The sequence below is a fragment of the Rana temporaria genome, chromosome 2 (assembly GCF_905171775.1).
Source record: "Rana temporaria chromosome 2, aRanTem1.1, whole genome shotgun sequence".
NCBI classification, from domain to species: domain Eukaryota; kingdom Metazoa; phylum Chordata; class Amphibia; order Anura; family Ranidae; genus Rana; species Rana temporaria.
The window spans coordinates 282,982,084-283,003,967 of NC_053490.1; the positions used below are offsets into that span (position 1 = coordinate 282,982,084).

At 40.7% G+C, this 21,884-nt stretch overlaps 1 protein-coding gene across 4 annotated transcripts in view; it reads right to left on the minus strand.

Moving 5' to 3' along the window:
- The window catches only part of LUZP1 (leucine zipper protein 1), a 115,600-nt gene that overhangs the window by 11,258 nt on the left and 82,458 nt on the right, over window positions 1-21,884 (minus strand). For all 4 annotated transcript variants that reach the window (XM_040337126.1, XM_040337124.1, XM_040337127.1 and 1 more), the window contains one exon: window positions 4,392-7,541. In XM_040337126.1, the coding sequence (XP_040193060.1) occupies window positions 4,392-7,403 (3,012 nt within the window). In that variant the 5' untranslated portion in view covers window positions 7,404-7,541. The remainder of the gene's footprint in view (window positions 1-4,391; window positions 7,542-21,884) is intronic.

The following is a 21,884-nucleotide window of genomic DNA, read 5'->3' on the forward strand; positions in this document are numbered from 1 at the left end:
TTGCTAAACTCCCTTCCGCAAAAAAGTTTTATCCCTATTGTGGGGTCATCAGTATGGCATTTGTAAATTGAAATCCTATTCCCTCTCAAGTGTCACTTCTCCAGAGAGAATACATTCAGTTCTCTCAACCTTTCCTCGTAACCAATATCCTCCAGACCCTTTATTAGCTTTGTTGCCCTTCTTTGTACTCTCTCCATTTCCAGTACATCCTTCCTGAGGACTGGTGCCCAGAACTGGACAGTATTCTCTGGCCGAACCTAGACCAGAGTCTTGTAGAGCGGAATAATTGTCATCTTATCCCTGGAGTTAATCCCTTTTTTAATGCATGCCAAAATTCTGTTTGATTTGTTAGCAGCAGCTTGGCATTGCATGCCATTGCTGAGCCTATCATCTACTAGGACCACCAGGTCCTTTTCCATCCTAGATTCCCCCAGAGGTTCTCCCGCCAGTGTATAGATTGCATTTGTATTTTTACCTCCCAAATGCATTATTTAAAAAAATTTCTACATTGAACATCATTTGCCATGTAGTTGCCTACCCCATTATTTGTTCAGATCTTTTTGTAAGGTTTCCACATCCTGCAGAGAAGCTATTGCCCTGCTTAGCTTAGTATCATGTGCAAATACAGAGATTGCACTGCTTACCCCATCCTCCAGGTTGTTTAATTTGTTCATAAACAGAATTGGTCCCAGCACAGAACCCTGGGGGACCCCACTAACCACCACTGACCATTCCGAGTACTCCCCATTTATCACCACCCTCTGAACTCGCCCTTGTAGCCAGTTTTCAATCCATGTACTCACCCTATGGTCCATGCCAATGGACTTTAATTTTGTACAGTAAGCTTTTTTGGGGAACTATGTCAAATGCTTTTGCAAAATCGAGACACACCACGTCTTCGGGCCTTCCTTTATCTAGATGGCAACTCACCTCCTCAAAAAAGGTTTAAAAAAACGATTCTTCATGAATCCATGCTGATTACTGCTAATGATACCGTTATTACTAAAATCTTGTATACGGTCTCTTATCCCCTCCAAGAGCTTGCATACTATTGATGTTAGGTTAACTCGGTGTTTCTCAATTCCAGTCCTCAGGCCCCCCCCAACAGGTCAGGTTTTCAGGATTTCCATTATTTTGCACAGGTGATTTGATCAGTTTCACTGCCTTAGTAATCACCACAGCCTTTTCATCTGAGGGAAATCCTGAAAACCTGACCTGTTGGGGGGGCCTGAGGACTGGAATTGAGAAACACTGGGTTAACTGGTCTTTAATTCCCAGTTAGCCCAACATCAATAGTATGTAAGCTCTTGGAGGGGATGACAAGGGACTATATACAAGATTTTATTAATGAGAACAGTTCCAATTATGATTATGGTTATTTAGATTTAAAAAGATTAAACAGTTGATTGATAAGAAATGGCTTTAGCCAAACACTAACCATGAGTGAAAGAAATGTTTTTGTGCTATTCATATTCTCTGAAAAATGGCAGATAAATCATGTTCTGCCAGGGTATGTAAACTTATGAGCATGACCCTCCCTCCCAAAAGAAAAAAAACAAAAAACAAAACCCAGAAGGCCCCATTTTAAATTGGTGAACAAGGATGAGGTGAGGCCTTTAATATCTACTAATTTAGTAATTTTTAAGAATGTTACTGTTACCTTTAATTTGCAAACTTCCCTTTTATCAGCTCTTCAGGAGGTGGCAAAAATGTGACCTGAGAACTGGAATTCTGTAGCCCTTTAGATTTAGGCTCATGTTTTAAGAGGGGTGGAATAATTATTTTATTTACACTCTGAATACAACCTGAAGATCTTGTCTGGTGTCACTGGTTTCACTGTGAAAGGGGAGGCAAGTACATTTTTATTTTGCATTCATCATGTATTTTTATACAACACCTTCCCACATGGCCTATAGCAGAATGGTGATCGAGCAGCGGCTTTCCCATCCTGACTGAACATCATACGATGTCCTGTCAAAAAGCACTGCTCGTGTAGCTGTACGATCTATCACCGGCTGTGTCCACGAGAGTGAGCTGGTCCCATGTTACCAATCACAATAGGCTACATGACAGTTGTACACAATGGATGGCTTCCTTTTCATGCCATCCATTGTATACAATTATGTTGCTAGCTGTGATTGGTCAATTTGATCACATGGTCAATCACAGCCCATCTGTACCATGCGATTAGCTTTGACCAATCACAGCTAATCCCAACACCCCAAACTTGAATGGATCAGTTAAATGCTTAATTTTAGGAACGTACAGTGGAACCTTGGATTGCGAGCAACGCGGTTTACGAGCGTTTTGCAATACAAGCCATTTTTAAAAAATATATAAAATGCTTTGCGAGCATTGTCTCGCAAGACGAGCAGGATTCAAGTCGCTGGGGTGTGTAGTACCGCATTTGGCCAGAGGTGCGTGGGCACCGGTGATGCTCGGAGACACTCTGTTCCCGAGTGTCTCCAGCCATTTGTACTGTCCTGGCATTTTAAGGCCTCAAGAAATGATAGTCTGTCAGTACTACAGGATTGATAAATTTTCAGATATATGCTATAGTTTGTGGACTCTAACGTTCCTACAGACTAAATTCTAGACACTGATCTGGGAAATTTTCACCAAGAATGTAGCAGAATACATTTTGGGCTAAATTTATGAAGAACAATTTGCAAAAGTTTTCAGTCTTTTTTCATTTAGCAAAGAATAAAAAACCCAGTGGTGAATAAATACCATTTTTTTTTTTAAATCTGTATACGGCGGCAGGTCGGCTGCGCGAAATCACATAGCTATATGTCATTTCGCATTCCAGCCATTAGGGGCGCGCCTCCTGCTCGCCCCTGGTGCCGACGCTCGTGCCCGGCAGGCCCGATCACCGCCGGGCACCCGCGATCGCTCCTTACAGAGCGAGAACCGAGAGCTGTGTATGTAAACACACAGCTCCCGGTCCTGTCAGGGGGAGAAATGTTCATACAATGTATGAACAGCGATCTGTCATTTCCCCTAGTCAGTCCCACCACCCCTTCCGTTAGAACACACCTAGGGAACATAATTAACCCCTTCCTCGCCCCCTAGTGTTGACCCCTTCCCTGCCAGTGGCATTTTTACAGTAATCAATGCATTTTTATAGCACTGATCCCTATAAAAATGGCAATGGTCCCAAAAATGTGTCAAAAGTGTCTGCCATAAGGTCGCAGTACCGATAAAAATTACTAGAAAAAAAAATGTTTCAATAAAAATGCCATAAAACTATCCCCTATTTTGTAAATGCTATAATTCTTGCGCAAACCAATCAAACGCTTATTGCGATTTCTTTTACGAAAAATATGTAGAAGAATACGTATCGGCCTAAAACGGAGAAAAAAAAAAAAAAAAAAAAAAAAAAAAAGAACTTTGAAGAAAAATAAGGGTCAGTGCCCATCAATGCACCTTAATCAATGCCCACCTGCAGCCTCAAAATTGCCTATCAATGCAACTTGATTAATGCCATCTACAGCCTCCCTATTGCCATGAATGCAGCCTGATCAATGCCCATCTCAGGGAGGGGGCGGGATGAGCGCCATCAGATTACATACAGCGAGAATCTTCTGTTTATGCAGCGGCTTCTTAAATTCAAAGTCCTGCCTCCTGGACCGGCTTCTATGATAGACAGAACACTGGTCCAATGCTGCCCCAGGAGACAGGACTTTGAATTAAAGAGGCCATCAATAAAAACAGTATGCAATCCGATGGTGGTCATCCCCACCCCCTCCCCGTTCTCTCCGAGGCAGCCCAAATTGCAGTATCGGCATAGAAAACGCACACACTATTTGCAACCGATTTGCAGGGTGAAAAGATAAGAGTTATACGCCAATAAGTACAGAATTTGTCATTCTACAGGCAGGTTCACACTGACAGAAAGAATCAATGAACTACCAGAACACTCAACAGCGTTGTGGTAGTTTATTAAGAACTACAAGCCGACAGTCACAAAGGATGCGTACTTGTAGTTTATTCATTCACCAAACTCTGAATGAATGATGCAACTGTGTGTGCGGTGCCCCGCATGGCTGTGTTCTTTTCATAAAGTGACAGCCGTTACTGAGAACTTCTCCCTCAACTGTTGTCACACAGAGGCAGCTGATCGCTGAACTGCTGCAATAGTGGAAACAGGTTACATGTTAAAAATGGGTGGAGCATGTAACCTGTTCTGGAAGGTGAACTTATCTGTCAAGGAAAACTGTGATGCTCTAACAGAGCCCTGGTTTGCAATAAAAACCTGACAGAGAAATCTAAATTTTCCACACTGTATCTAAAAAGAGAAGTGCTTGGACTGAACATGTGCTTTAAAACTGAAATATATTGAAACAAAGAAAAAAGGGGTACAGAATACACAACATAAATTGTCCACTCACTTCAACACTTGAGCGGCTCCAGGAAGAATATCCCGACAAGGAGTCATTTGATACATTTCTTCTTGACACAATCTCCGTTGCAGTTAGGGTGCTCTGACTCCTTTTAGAGATAAATTCTGGAGTAGTACTCCAACTGCTCACACTTGAACTTTTATTTCTTGAGTAAAGTTCGTGGTTACGCATCCTAACAGGCTTCTTCTCCTCATCAAAGCATGATTTACGTCTACTTTTGGTTTCAGAAAAATCCCTGTCAATTCTATCTAGTTCTTCAGTTGAACCATAGACCCCTTTCCTCCAAGAACTTTTAGCAGTTCCCCGTTTACTGTCCACATGGTTAGTTTCAAACTTATGACTTTTCCATGTCATTGGTTCACGCTCAAGTTCATTATCAGTTCCCTTTGCTCGCTCCTTCCGAAGTCTGTGTTCACTGGCCCTGGTCATTTCTTTGTGATCCAAAGTCTTATCTGTATTTGACACTTTAAATAACATATCCTCCTTGTTAATAGATATTTCAAATGGTATACTTATGTTGTTTTTCAAAACTGCCTGATCATTTGCAGAAAGCCTAATATTACTCGTTGAAGTATGCCTCTCTCTAGTGGGGTCATCTGTGCTTGTGCGAGAGATGGCTTCAGATGGATAAATTTTTATGCTGGTCGTCACTTTGTTTGGTGTCAAATTTACCTGAGATCTGCTAGACTCTGAGCTTGATCTTGCCCTGTAGTCACTCATACTTTCTTTTATATCTTTTTCAATAATAATAGGCTTAATGATCATTGTGGACTGCAAGGATTCTCTTGGACTACATGATCTGGTTCGTGTTGCTGTGTGAGAACTAATCTCTGTATCTAAGCCATCGAAAGAGGACATATTTCTAAAGGATTCAGTCACTAACTCTGTTTGGAGAGAAGGACCGTGATTTTCAAAAGAGGATGTCCTCAGGTTTTCTTGTAGTGCCATTCTTTCTTTAGGACTGGACTGTCTCTTGGTGTGAAGTCCTGACAACCTAGAACCTTTTCTATCAGGTTCCCTATAGTCTAAACTTTCCAACATATGTGGTTTTTCTGGAATTAATGGCTTTGAGGATTTAGATCTCGATTTCTCTCTAGTATAGTAAGATCGTTGTGAATTTAAAGTTGAATTGCTTTGTGAATCAAATTCCTCTTTATTTGAAAATATAGATTTTTGCTTGGTTTCATTTTGCCCATTATCATTTGTGATGCCGTCTCCTCCTGAACGACCTGGATATTTAGATATAGATTTAACTGCATCCTCTGAGTTTAAACGTGGACCAAGTTCATTTTCCACATTAAAATCACCATTCTCCTCGGCATTACTAAGATCCGAGCTGTGATTAACCCAATCTGAGCACAGTGTAGATGATACTGAACAGTTTTCAGCTGGAATGATTTCTTCATGAACGTTTGTAGTAACTTTGTTCTCAAAAGACTCTAAAAATGGTTTCCCTTTAATCTCTACATTATCTAATGAAATTTCTTTCTTTGAGTTAGCTTTACTGGAATAGTCTTCACCAAAAAGTTTCATCGACCTGTCTGTTTGTTTACCTGTAGAAGCTTTCCAGGACTTTGGAGTACTTTGCTCTTGAACAGCTGGTGGATACCTACTTAAAACAGATGGCTGATCTTTTAATTTTTTTATGTCATTTTGTGTAGAACCAAAATCTTTACCACTTGAAAAATATGACACTGATATTTTATCCTCTGGTTTCCGTAGGTTTCCGATTGTGGTATCGTTCAGAGGAGATCTTGAGGACTTTCTACTGCTTGAGCTACTGTTTGATAATTGCCTCTTATAAAGAGATTCTGTATTTCGAGACCTTTCACGCCTCAAATGTTGAGGGGATTCATCTCGAGGAGTATATTTTGAAATGGGTGGTTCAGTGGATGCCATTCTATTGGTTTCAATTTTTATTTGATTGTGTGATAGATCATCACTCTCCAGAACTCCGTTTTCAACTTCTCTAAACTCGTTAGCTTGCCTTTTTAAAGTCTGTAATTCATCAGTTACTTGTTTGTTTTTATTCTGCTCGCTGATGACATTATCTTGTAGTTCACAGTTTTTTTCTTTAAGTTCTTTCAGTTCTTCCTCTAAATCAGCAAAGTGTTTAAACTGATTCTTAAGTTTCTCAATTTCTTGGTTTAGTTCTTTTATTTTGTTGTCTTCTTGATGTTTATTCTTTTCATTTTCGCTGCTCGTTTGAATTTCAGACTGTTTAACATAATCAGAACCTACTCTGCGTGATATTTTAGAAGTTAGTGTGTCTTCAATTTTGAAACTGTTGTGTTCTCCATGCTGATCAGAGGGTCTCTCCAAAAGATTGGATTCATTTCTGCTCTGTTCTCCTGTTTTCTCTTTTACTTCCAGTTGCTCTTTAAGTTCCAATATTAATTTTTCATTTTGCTTCTCTCTCTCTAAGAAACGTTTTCTTTCATTAACAAAACTAAGTGTTAAAGTCTTAATTTTCTCTAGCTCGCTGGTTAATAGTTGTTCAGCTTTATCCAGCCTACTTTCAGAAGATTCCAGTTCTCTTACCCTGGTCCTTAGTAATTCCAGTTCAGAAGATAACTTCTTTGACATATTTTTTTCTTCATTCAAGCCAAGACAGAGTTGAGAGCAATCACTTTTGCTCTTGCTAAAAGAGTCTTCCAACTTCTCTAGCTCACTCATTCTTTTTTGGAGTTGCTCAATTTCTAGTCTAAGTTCCCGGGTAATATTTTCTTCATTTTCTAGCTTTTCTTTTATAAGCCTGCATAAATCCTCAGCCTTCTTAACTTCTTCATCTTTCCCTTCAAGCTTCATCACTCTTTTCCTTAACCCTTCTGCCTCTGCCAGCATGCTTGAATTACTCCCTTCTGCTTGAATAATTTTATCCTGAAGATCAAGAACCTCATCTTCTGCCTTTTGTAGGTTCCTAGTTGCTTCTTCAAGGTCATCCAAACGTCTGCTAAGACTTTGTAGCTTAAATCGCAGATGACGACTTGAATGCTCCATTTTGCACTGTATATGAATGCCTCTTACAGGAGTTTTAACAATTTTATTTGGTAATGTAAAATCCAAGAATGAGATTACCAATTATCCTTTTTCTTCTTGATAAGCACACATTGATTGACATCCAGAGACCATCTTAGCCTATAAAACAAAATAAATATTAAAAAAATATGGTTCGTTATACATTTCATCTCAATAACAAAACTATATTAAACTGGTTGTAAATTTCAGACATGAAATATGAGCAAAAACACCCCCCTATAGTGTGTACTTGTTTCAATCAGGAGCACAAGGTGTAATTTTTGTCACTTCTGAAAGTTTTTCTGACACCCAAAGAAAAAAGTGATGGGAAGGGAGCTCCAGCTAATCGACAGCCTAAGCTCTGCTCCTTTGTGCTGTGTGAAGGGGTTGTGCTCCTTCCCTCCAATCAGCTGTCAGAGCTCTCCTTACTGAGCTCTGCAGAGTGTAATTTTCAGCTCTCCATTCCCTTATTTCTGTCAGCTCAGACAAGATTTATACAATTCTGGACTTTGAATGGATATAGAAAAAGAGAAGATTGCAGATAAACAGGTACAGGAAAGAAGATAGCAGATAAGTTAAAACAGGTACAATTTATGTAGGAGGATTGGTTTCATCTCTGTGTACCACCTGAGGTCAGTCACTTCACTGGGTATATGTAAAAGTTTTTCAACGTCCTTTAATTGAAGTAGAATGCCAGATTTAAAACCACCAGTTAAGCCAAGGCATACCTGTAAAATAATTCTGTATATTTTCCCTTTCCTTCTGCCCATACTGTTGAATGCTGCTTCCAGAGAAATAGTAGTACAGAAGTCTGAAGGGAAACAGGAATTTCAGAAGTGTCAAACTCCTAAATCCCCCTGCAGTTCTTACTTGTTAGCCCCTATGGTCTCCAATGTAAAAACCAAATAAATAAATAAAATAAAAAAACTGAGCTGCAGGGGGACCCAGGAGATTGATACTTTAAGGAAAGATTGAATTCTCTTCAGACTTTTGCTGCATATTTTTTGGCATCAGAAAAAAGGATCATTCACACAAGCACTCAGCACTGTACAGCAGCCAAAACCATTTAATTTTTTCCCCACTGCCAATCTGCATGCATGCAGTTCAGCTGGGTTTGACAGGGGCAGATGCATGGACCTGTATGTACAGGCTCCTTGTTTGGGTTTATGCTATGAAAGTTTATTTCCTCCCTGAGCCATCTGACAGGGGTGCTTCAATCCTAAAACCTAGCTACAAAGATCTAAAAAGTCCATTTGCATCTAAAAACTTTCCAATATGTGCATTTTAAAAGTTGCATTCAAAGGAAAAAATGTCACCTTTTGCAGCAATTTATGCATGCCCATAATGAAAACAATGTACATTTTATTGCACTAGAGCAAAAGCATCGCAACCATGATCAGTAAATTACAGGTGCAATGCTTGGGCTCCTACGGACTCTTCATTCGACTCATGTCTTTAAACATGGTATAGACCTTCAGTTAAAGAGCTGCAGATGGGACTTGTAGTTTTTTTTCTCCCATTCACAGATCTGTGAATAAAAGACGTGGCTTTGCTAGTGGAGCCATGCACCACTATGCCAAAATATAAACAGGATCTGATAGGGAGAACCCCTCCCAGATTCTAAAAGTGCTGTGATGCCAGTATCACAGCTTATAAAGGCTACCTTTGCACTGACCAGCATGGTCACTCATAACATTCAGTAGCTAAAAATAAGTGCGAGTGTGGAAGAATAAAAAAAAAAAAAAAGCACGCACAATAGTACACATTTACCGTAAATTTGCATGATCAGTAGTCAGTATAGTCTTTTTCACAGGTGCTTTTTATGACTAAGTGGTTCCAAAAAAGTCAGTTCTTAATGGACACAAAGTCCATGCAAATCAAAGGATTCCATATGAGAGCCCATAGGAACCAATCCTGCAGCACCCTGAATGGATCAGGGAGAATCCAGCTAGTGCAGACGATGGAAATCAAAGTGAAGGGCACAGGACAAAGGTTTGTATAAAGTTACATTTATTGAATGATAAAAAACACAATATGCACTGCCAAGGAACTGGACCAAAGTTGGCATAGAGTCAGCGAGCCATTAACCTGACGCTGGCACGCTTTACCCACTCAACTGTCAAATTGCCCTCCATTTGTGTTGTCAGCTGCTGCAGATGCCGCTTTGACAGCTGAGCGTGTTCAGCACTCCAGTTCCAGCTTTAGGTTCACAGCTGCACCCTCTTGTTCAGTTTCCATTGTGCGGTCGGAAGAAGGCTGGCCAGACTTGAAACAGGCAACCTGTAGGGGATTCGGGATAGAGCACCTGGGCCTTAGAGATAGAGGAGCTCAGATACTGAGGAAGAGAGTATGCACCTTAAGATATCTACTTTGTGAACCTGGAGCTAGCTTAAAAGTAAGCATACAGGTCCAGTATTATGTGATGCAGTAAAATGTATCTATCAAACTATCCCCAGGAAGATATACAGAAGAAATTATACAGAACATTCCTCAAAACTGCAGATCATAACAGTTTATCCATCTCTGCAAATGAACATTCTGTAATCAGAATTCTGTGCTTTTGAATAAAATATACAAAATAAATCAAGTCTATTCTCATCTGTTCTGATGTGACAAAAAAGGGCTAGCTGCATTTTATTATGTATTTATGTTTCAAAAATGCAAATATTTCTCTTAGTATTCCCAAAACCCTTTTCTATAGAAAAATCGCTGCTCCGTTTTACATTTCCTAAAATATATTTCTATTTTCAGCATTGTCTTTGTATCAAAATATAACCTTTTGATAATTTTGTACCAGTTTGTGAAGCCGAGAGGTCAGTTAATATGCAAAATGTAGCTGATCTGCTTATCCAGAAACCAAGGATTATTTACTGCATGTTCCCTGCTTTAATATCACTAGGAATTAAGGGAGTAATTCTAAAAATTTTAAGTGAACGTGTGGTTTGCCTGCACAGGGAAAAGCATAAAGGTTCAAACAAATGCAGGCTTTCCAGCAGCATAGATCTACCTTCATTTTGGGTTTGCTGGTGCTCTGTTTATACAGGACTATTCTTCACGCGTGGCACCTAATTATGAGGGAAAGATTCAAATCGCCCTACCTTTAGGATATGGTCAAGCTACTTAGAAGCCCCTGATTCTATATAAATAAAAATGTGTTTTAAGAGGCGTGTCCTAATCAACCCAAGTACTGAGAGGCTGTGTGTAAATAAGTTCTTGCCTGCAGAAAATGTACATTTCAGCATCCAGAAAAGCATCATTTCGGCCTGCCTATTTGCTCTCGTTTCCAGATTTCAAGCAGCACTCTACCCATTAACTACTAGTACTGTGGTCTGGGGTTTGAGCAGAAGCTATGCAAAAGCCATAGAAATTGTAGAAAAAAAAAAATTATATTGCCTGCAATGAGCAAAGGGTGATTGTTTATGCAGTAATAAGTACTTCCATGCTTCTTCCATGGACGATACAAAAGTTTCCAACCCCCCAGTAGTAATGTGCCCATTACCAGTGTAGGCAAGCATGGTCTTCAGTGAGTCAATGGAGTGCCAATACTTTTTCAACAGTAAAGGCAGCAAATACCAGGTAGCTTCCTCATTCAGTCTTCCACAGAGAAGGGTGAAGGACTAGGCCTTCAAACACGGAATGGTTTTTCCTCAAAGCTAGAAAGGCTAGTCTAATGAGATTAGTTTCTCCAACCGCATGAAGTGCTAGTTATTGGTCCTTAGGGGAAAAAAAGGACCAAACTATCACAAGAGATGTTAGAAACTCAGGAGAATCTCTTGCAATCATTGAACAGCTTATCAGCCATACACTCATTTTAGTAGGGTTGGGAAATTATTACTATAGATATTATCCGCACATATTCCAAGCAAAAAAAGTCCTTCAGTAGGATTGGATTCCTGGTTGATAGATATTGTCTCCTTGAGATACTAATATTGGTTTGCAGAACAGACATGCAAGCTGGTGGGAAGCAAGTGTACATGTCTGTGCTTATTAGTGGTCTAATAGCTACGAAAAGCTTTTAGAGAAAGGAATTAGAAGTTACACAGTGTTCTATTAATTCTTTAAATTCACACGCACTAAGAGCATGTTAAATATATGCAATCAAAATTAGGATAAAGTAAACTGAACCTACTTCAATATTTATTAACAAGTACTTTAACCCAGAGATCGACAAATCCCGGGCGCCAGGTCGCCATGGCGCCTAGAAATAGTGTCCTGGCGACTTGGCTTGGAAGGTGGACAAAAAAAAAAAAAAAATTTTTTTTTGTGAGCTGGTGCCATCTGGTGGTGAGCCGTTGGTATTACAAGTTATTACCACCAGATGTGAGCTGGTGCCATCTGGTGGTGAGCCGTTGGTATTACAAGTTATTACCACCAGATGTGAGCTGGTGCCATCTGGTGGTGAGCCGTTGGTATTACAAGTTATTACCACCAGATGTGAGCTGGCGCCATCTGGTGGTGGCCGTTGGTATTACAAGTTAAGCATTACAAGTTAAACAGCAATTCTAATGTCATTTTTCACAATTTTCACTGCCATCTTCTTCCCTCTAATTAGAACCCCCAAACATTATATATATTTTTTATCCTAACACCCTAGAGAATAAAATTGCGATCGTTGCAATACTTTGTCACGCCGTATTTGCGCAGCGGTCTTACAACCGCACTTTTTTTGGGAAAAAATTACACTTTTTTTAATTAAAAAAAATAAGACAACAGTAAAGTTATCCCCATTTTTTTTAATATTATGAAAGATAATGTTACGCCGAGTAAATTCATACCCAACATGTCACGCTTCAAAATTGCATTTGAACACCGTTTACATATGCGGGCGCTGCTCACGTATGTGTTCGCTTCTGCACTCAAGCTTGTCGGGACGGGGGGCGTTTTCTGGCTCCTAACTTTTTTAGCTTGCTCCTAGATTCCAAGCAAATTTGTCAACCCCCGCTTTAACCACTTGCCGACCGCCGCACGCACTTATAAGTCAACAGAATGGCACTCCTGGGCAAAAGGACGTACCTGTATGTCCCCTTTAAGGAATCGGCATTGTGGACACGCGCTGGCGCGAGCTAAGTTAGCCCAACCGTGAGTTCCGCGGACGGTTGGGCTGTGTGTGACAGTCTTGTCACACACAGCCCATCCCCCCTACAGCAAGAAGCACTCCCTAGAGTACACTTAACCCCTACAGCGCCGCCTAGTGGTAAACCCCTTCACTGCCATTTTCACTATAATCGTTGCATTTTTATAGCACTGATCGCTGTAAAAATGACAATGGTCCCAAAAGTGTCCGATGTGCCGCCATAATAATGTCACAGTCACGATATATAAAATCGTTGATCGCTGCCATTATTAATAATAAAACATTTAAAAAAAGCCATAAACTATCCCCTATTTTGTAGATGCTATATCTTTTGCGCAAACCGATCAATAAAACGCTTATTGCGATTTTTTTTAACCAAAAATATATGTTGAAGAATACGTATCGGCCTAAACTAAGGGAAAAAAATTGTATTATATATTTTTGGGGGATATTTATTATAGCAAAACGTTAATATCGTTTTTTTCAAAATTGTCGCTCTATTTGTTTATAGCGCAAAAAATAAAAACCACAGAGGTGACCAAAATACCACCAAAAGAAAACATTTTTTGAAAAAAAAAAAAAAAGAAGAAGGACATCAATTTTGTTTGGGAGCCATGTTGGGAGCCACGTTGGGAGCCAGTGCCGAATAGCAAAAAGTGGCCCCGTCTTTGACCAGCAAAATGGTCCGGGGCTTAAGCGGTTAAAGCAAATAGTTAAAAAGCTTTGAAGGTGTACAAGTTCCAATAAAAAATGTTTTCAAAGTTTTTAAGGGTTGGCCTTACACATGTCATCTCCCCCCCCCCCCCCCTCATTTAGCCAGCGGATTGAATGACAGAAAATAACTAGGCTTTCCCCCATCGAGGCACACAATGTGAATCCCTCCTACTGAGCCATTGTATTTGGACTTCCCCGCTATCAGAATAAACTGATCAGCACCACACCTATAGCCGTTAGCACTGATCGAGAGAAAATGTTCCGATTGGGTGGTTGTACATAAGCCGATTGATAGATCGGCTTGTGTACAACCAGCCTGCCCATACATGGATCAAAATTTGGCCGGATTAATGGACAGATTATATATAGATTTATTTCTATAACATAGCTGCAGTCATGCTTTGGTTTTCCTAGCTTGCAGACCTTTACACAATCACAAAAAAACAGAGCAATCTGAACTTCCTAAAACTGTAAAACCAAAATGTACCACCCAAGTCAGAGAGTGAAGTAAACATAACAGAGTATAGGCTAGCAGGGCGTTTGCATACAACACTGAGCTTACTCTACCCCACCCACACATAAAAATATCTGTCTTAGAGCAAAAATTAGACTTGTATGGTCCTGCAGGCTCAGACACACCTATATTCTACTGAAATAGGAAGCTGACACAAATCTATATGTCAACCGATTCACCGTCACCACAGGTGTGTCAAACATATCTTGTTGGCTGCTGCTTTCTTTAAGCAAATCAAACCTAAAAAAAAAAAAAAACGTTGCTTTGAATTACCGATTATCCAAATGTATAATTTAGTTCTACTAGTACATAACTTCACTAAAAAGGTATATTTACATACAACTGCAACTTACAGCGCAACAATGTATCTACTGATACTCCGGCGTACTTTCAAATTTGCCGCGTCGTATCGTTAGTCTGAATCCTCAAACCAAGATACGACGGCTTTTGGCTTCGATCCGACAGGCGTACGCCTTCGGATCGTAGGTGTAAAAAAAAATCTGCAAGCAGCATCTGCAAGCAGCATCTTTGGAGCGGTATAGGAGCGGGGCGTTACCACTCCTATGCCGCTCCTTCCCATTGAAATCAATGGGAAACCGCGGTAATACCGCCGGCAATGCGCCTCTGCAGCGGCGCATAGCCGGCGGTATTAACCCCCTTTTTCGGCCGCTAGTGGGGGTAAACCACACCGCTAGCGGCTGAATATTCTGGTAAACACGACGGTATATGGGCTCTAAAAATCGCGCCGCTATACCGCCATCGCACCTCCCCTGCCCAGTTTGAAAGGGCCCATACATGAAAATTGCGATGTCTTTAAAAATTGATTATATCTTGAAAATATTCTCTATTAAAACAGTGGCAGTAAAACCTGCATTCTTGTTCAATGAGCACTTTGAGAAAGTTAAAATACAAGTTAACATCTTGGTGTCTGCTCAGTACAAGTGAGAATCTACCTTAGTACCTCACTTCCGAATCCCCAAAGTCGGAGTGTGCAACAAAGTGATTGTAAAACTTCAATTTTTTTTTTTTAAATAAACATATCGTACCGGTAGTTACCTGCTCTGTGCAATGGTTTTGCAGGTACATGCAGGGTCTTTAACAAGACAAAAACACAGGAAAGGTACTGCAGAGATTTTTTTATTTTATTAGCTTTTATACATTTTGACAATATAATTCATGTTACGGAACTGAAAATAAATAGATTACCTTATAGGGTTCTTTAAACTATTAAACCGACAATACATCATGGCACAATCTGACTAACATCTTTCGGCGAGACAATAAATCATGTAGCCCACAGGTGTCAAACACAAGGCCCGCGGGCCGAATCCGGACCTCTAGGCCATTTCATGTGGCCCTCGTACCTCTTCCTGCAGCTGCAGGAGAGCTCCAGCCCTTTCCAGACCCTTACTTTCTGCTTTCAAGCAATGCATCCATCTTCTTCCCAGCAGCAGCATAAGAAAAATGGGGTGTACTGTGATGTAAGAGAGAGTGGGAGACTCAACTCCTGATGGTGGGGTGGCTCTTGACATCCAATTTAAAGGGAAGGGGATGCGCTGGACATCTAATCTTACAGATACAACTGGCCCTTTTGAGGGCAATCATAATGCTGATGCGGCCCACGATGAAATTGAGTTTGACACCCCTGATGTAGCCTGTAACTAAATACAAAGTGGAGTTACATTATGTTTTGGCAAATCTAAAAGGAGACTGTACAATAAGCTTGTAACATTTAGATGCTGGTCTGATGGGAAATAAAAACAAACCAGTATATAGTGCACAATCCAGTGAGCACATAGATAGAAAATTTTCTATAAAAGTCAAGCTACCTTTTCTTAAAAGGTGCATGTAAACCCCAGCAATAAACCTTGCTACCTTTGGTCAGTTAAATATTTCATAAAAAATAAAATAAAAAAAAAAGTAAGTTGGAACCCTGGGGATACTTACATTTTAACAAGATGCTTTGGTCAATTTAACTTTCCATGAACGGTTGGACTGGGATTTACTCCGTGCATGGGTGACCATACCAATTGCAACTCCTAATCCTGACCCCTTGTTCCCCAGTTCTCATAGGTCCACTTATTATAATCTGTAAACCTACTTCTCTAAACCAAATGTTTTTTTTGCCCAGATCCGTCTCCTCGCATGTCTTTTCTTTACTTTTCTGCCTCAAGACTGGAGGCGTGTCACTTAGGTAGTGCCAGCACCACTACTTGCAGTTTCATATCTGATATGTCGAGATGTCAAGTCTTGTACAATTGAAGCTACAATATTGTTTGCGTACTCCAATACATTGCTTGTTTAACCACTTCATTACTGGACACTTTCACTCCCTTCCTTGCCCAGCTCAGGCCAATTTTAGCACGGTCACACTTTGAATGCCAATTACTCAGTCATGTAACAGTATACCAAATTTTTTTATTTAAGCCCGATAGAGCTTTCTTTAGGTGGCATTTAATCACCACTATACTAAAAAATATATATATATATATATATATACACACACATTATATATTTATATATTATAGTGTGTGTGTGTATGTATATATATATATATATATATATATATATATATATATATATATATATATATATATATATATATATATATATATATATATATATATATATATATATATATATATATATATATATGTGTATGTGTATGCACATTAAGGGCACCAACCCACACTGGTGGCTCCAGTCATGAGCCCATCGCAGTGAGGAGCCCAACACTTATTTTTATTTTGCCCACCAGATTCATATACATCCACTAAAAAATTTCGGATTACCACCTTCACTAAATGGTATGCTAATTAGCAGCACTACTGGAGACAGCAACTAATATTTACTGCACTTAGGCAGCGCCATCACCCTTATCACTTATCCAATATATCTATCTTTCACTCCCCACTTGGGGGGCTACCTAGAGGGCAGCAGCCAACATACCCAATCCGTGGCGCGGAATCTATTTTCTTTATTGTATACCAATACACCCTGGCAACCGGAGGGTCCTCCACCGGAGAAGAAGCCCACCTCTTGAATAGGCTCTCCTCAAAGGGGCACTGAGCCGCCAGGCGGTGAGGGACTACAAAAGCCCTCTGCGGCTTTTCTCATTCCATTATCAAAGAAGGGCACAGAACGAAAAAACCTACACAGGAGCGATCCGATTTGTGTGACCCAAAAAAGACCGAGCCCTCAGCGGAAGCTCAGCTGCACTATTTAGCTTAAGAGGGTCCCTTACAGCAGTAAGAAGCGCACCTACAAGTGCCTTATCATGCACCGACCCAGGTACCTGGTTCATGGCTCCATGACAGAGCACTCCCCAGGGGATAACGGGGGGCACACTTTAAACCCTCGCCCGTCAGCAGTCCGCCCCCACCCTGGCACAAAAGTGCCCAGGACTAACAGTAAAAACGTCTGTGGGAATCCCAGGTGCTAACACCTGCTGCCACCACAAGCATGTTAGGGAAGGAACCCAGATACTGGCTCCAAATAACAAAAACGGAAGCTCCCAGTGCCCTATTTATGGTACCTCATCCACTTGCTGTGCTGACCAGGGGTACCCAGGGGACTCACCACAGGAGGAGACTGCCCAGCGCTGCCGTCCGCCCTCAGTACACAGCGTGGAGAGGAAAAAACCATGAGGTAACTTGTGCGGCATCTGAAGAGACCTGTGTGCGCCGTAGGATTCAGCACTAGGGGCCAGGACTACTCAAAAATGGCCGCCTAGCGTTCAGAATGCGACCACAGGAAAATGGCAGACCGCAATGTAAGCTGTGCCATAGTGCGGCTATGACCAAATGGCCGCCGATGGGAGTTTTCAATGCAAACCACCCAAAAAAAAAAATGCAGGCCAGATACCACAGTCCCCTCAAGAAGGCGCCCCCCCCCCCCTCCTGACAGCGGCAATGTTAGCAATGCAGCAGAGGGAAAGGAGCAGTGAAGGGAGGAGAAGAGGACCCCCGAACCCCAGCCGTACCAACCCACCTAAGTGGGAGGGACTGTACTTACCTGTCCAAGCGAGGACTCGCTGACGCATTCCTGACAGACCTACAACCGCAATGGAGGTAGCTGTCGGCCCGGTCCACTGTGAGTGAGACAACACCACAGCCCAGTCAGATGTGGACCTCGGAGCAAAGCTCACCGGCCACCCCAGGAGTCATGGGGTTTGTCGTGGCAGACCCAGCCTCTTTGCAAAGGTGCGCTCACGCTCGCTGGTCGGACTGAGTAGACTACAAGGATCTATATTATCCAGCCTGTCTCTCAGCCGACAGTTGAAAGAAGATTCTTCAAGAAAAAGTTAAAATAAAATAACATTTCTCCTCAGGGCGCCGGGCCCTAAGTGAGCCATACGTCCTTCTCCTTTGCTAGGCAGAACGAAACTGAGGCTGCATACTGCAGGAAGGAGGATTATGTCTGGAGGGACATACCCAATTTTTTTATTTAAGCAGCGGGGCTGTTCAACTCTGTTAAAGTAACATGTATTTAATTATCTAACATGTGTCTGCTTAGTCCTCTCCTGTAAACAGGGAACATAACCCACTTGTCAAGATTTAAGAAGCTGTGTCCGTCCATGGACGATAAGAGAAAATACCAGCATGCCTTCTCTCGGTCCATGCGGAGATGGCTTTCGATCAGGTTGGATTATTTTCCTTGATCACTCCCCAAGGCAAATAGGGATGGGCCCAAAATTTGATTTACAAGATTTTAGCGCTATATACTAAACATAAGGCCAAAACAGGGATCAATACAAAAAAAAAAATGGTACTCGCCAGGGATGTCATTTATCTCCTTTGCTTTTTGTTCTAGTAATGGAGCATTTAGCAATTAGACAGAACGACTCCATCACCGGCATAAGGTTAGAACAACAAGAAATAAAACTTGCCTTGTTTGCTGATAATCTGTTAGACTGGCCATACAGTATACAATATTCTTATTTAATTTTTCTTTAGATTTATTAAAACTATATGAGGTCAAACACTTTCAATGTGTATGCAGGCAGGCTCTTGCACTACATAGTTAAACAAAAATCTAAAGAAAATTGAAAAAATAAAATAAAAAAAATGGTATAAAGTGTATAGCCTGCCTTACTCTATGTCACCAATCCACACATCTCTATGCCTTCTATTCTATCTGAATTTCAGCGCTTTGGAGCCCTGAATAATGTAAAGGGAAAATGTTTCAAAATCAGAAATTAATGTGTCACTCTTACCACAGCAAGTGACAATGCTGAAGAATTTCTCATTTAGATTCTGCTCTTCTGCACTAAAATATTTAGGAATATTCCTTCAGATCCGACCCATCTAAACATCTACTTTAATCATATTTTTTAAGATCTTGTAATCTATATTCATGGTTCGGGAGGATTAACATATTGAAAATGGACATAATACCCTGTTTTCTGCATCTTTTTCAAACGATTCCTAGATCTTTTTTCTCTATTTTACAATCTGCTTTTGTCAAGTTTATCTGGGGGCACAAGAGATCTAGATTAACTTGAAAAAACGTCAACATTACCCAAAACGAAAGGAACGGTGTACCAGATCTTTATTATTACTATGTTGAGGCAGTCTCGACTAGGTTTTATGGAAGTACAAGATCTTACAAAAAAAAAAAAAAGTACCGATACTTTTTTTTCATGTACTCGCCGATACCGACCGATTACTGATACTTTTTTTTAAAATGCAGCCATGTGTCCACAAATGCAGCCATGTGTCCCCAAAGAGAAAGCCAAGCCCTCCCCGGCCGCCGTCTAGTTGATCAGCGCGGGGAACATTACAGATTTCATTTGAAAGGCTGTGTGTTCCCTGCCGTGCCTCGTCATATATAGCCCCTCCCCCTTGTCCGGACACTTTGATAGACGGATCACCCATCCAATCCTGGGATGGGTAATCTGTCTATCAAAGTGCCCAGACAAGGGGGAGGGGCTATATATGACGAGGCACGGCGGGGAACACACAGCTATTCAAATGAAAGCTGTAAAGGTTCCTGTAATGTTGTAAAGGTGATGGACTGGCCAAGCATGTCTCCAGACCGAAACCCTGTTAAGCATCTGTGGGGCAAACTCAAACAGAAGGTGGAGGAGTAACACTGTCTCCAGCATCCACCAGCTCCATGTCATCAGAGGAGTGGAAGAGGACTCCAGTGGCAACCTGTGAAGCTCTGGTGAACTCCATGCCCAAGAGGGTCAAGGTAGTGCTGGAACATGATGGTCATAGAAAATAGAGACTTTGGACCCAATCGGGACATTTTTTGGGGTGTACTCACTTTTGTTGCTAGCGGTTTAGACATTAATTTTAGTTATTTTGAGGGGACAGCATATTTACACTGTTATACAAGCTGTACACTCACTACTTTACATTGTAGCAAAGTGTAATTTCTTCAGTGTTGTCACAAGAAATTATATAATAAAATATTTACAAAAATGTGAGAGGTGTACTCACTTTTGGGTGATATTGTATATATAAAAATGTGTGGGGGTTCCAAGTTATTTTCTAGCAAAAAGTTTTTTTTACTTAAACAAATGTCAAAAAAAGGCCTGATCCTTAAGTTAAGTTGCACTACAAAGTAGTTAATGCATGACATTGGTCTGATTGTCATGCAACTTGAGGGCAAAAGATTTCAATATTAACCCTCAGAAATTGCATGAAAGTTGAACCCATGTTTTACGTGCAACAGTGGGTCCGACTTTGCAGAGGGAAAAGTCGCAACAAAGTTGCACCCATCCAAAGTTGTGTCAAAATTGAACTCCAAAGTTGAGAGCCACATATGAACACATATGTACACATGTGAAATTAAAGCCTTAGTGCAGACTTCAGCGAAAACCACAAGCCAAATCACTCAAGCAGGAAAGACATTAACCACTTCCGGACAGCCTCCTTCACATATACGTTGGCAGAATGGCACGGCTGGGCATATGCACGTACAGGTACGTCCTGTACTAGTGCCCAGCAGTGGGTCGCGGGCGCGCTCCCGCGACCCGGTCCAAAGCTCCGTGACCGCGGGTCCCGCGGACCAGATCGCCGCCGGCGATCGGTCCCCGGAGCTGAAGAACGGGGAGAGCCGTGTGTAAACAGCGATCGTGTGATCCCTTTTATAGGGAGACACGATCGATGACGTCACACCTACAGCCACACCCCCCTACAGTTGTAAACACACACTAGGTGAAACGAAACTCCTTCAGCGCCCCCTGTGGTTAACTCCCAAACTGCAACTGTCATTTTCACAATAAACAATGCAATGTAAATGCATTTTTTGCTGTGAAAATGACAATGGTCCCAAAAATGTGTCAAAATTGTCCGAAATGTCCGCCATAATGTCGCAGTCACGAAAAAAAAAATAAAAAAAAAATAAAAAATAAAAAAAAAATCGCTGATCGCCGCCATAAGTAGTAAAAGAAAAAATTATAAAAATGCAATAAAACTATCCCCTATTTTGTAAACGCTATAAATTTTGTGCAAACCAACCGATAAACGCTTATTGCGATTTTTTTTTTTACCAAAAAATAGGTAGAAGAATACGTATCGGCCTAAACTGAGGAAAAAAAATGTTTTTTTTATATATTTTTGGGGGATATTTATTATAGCAAAAAGTAAAAAATATTGAATTTTTTTCAAAATTGTCCCATCTATTTTTGTTTATAGCGCAAAAAATAAAAAACACAGAGGTGATCAAATACCACCAAAAGAAAGCTCTATTTGTGTGAAAAAAAGGACGCCAATTTTGTTTGGGAGTCACATCGCACGACTGCACAATTGTCTGTTAAAGCAACGCAGTGCCGAATTGTAAAAACCCCTTGGGTCATTTAGCAGCATATTGGTCCGGTCCTTAAGTGGTTAAAAGGGGACATTATGTACATAACGTGTACGGGGTTGCCATACTGAATTGCATTTGACAGTTTGAAACATACAGCGGCTGCAAAATAAAATTAAAATATAATTTTAATAACAAAATGGTTTGTGTAGCAAAGTTATTTATATTCAAATTTAACATGCAAAAAAAGCTGCAAGATAAAAAATGTTTTACGATTTTCATCATCTGTGCAGAAATATTGCAGTAGCTCACAAAATGTTACTTTGCACTCACATGTTTTTTAAACACTGTAAACGTAAAACCATTATTTTGTACAGGACAAGCATTCTATGAATTTATATAATGC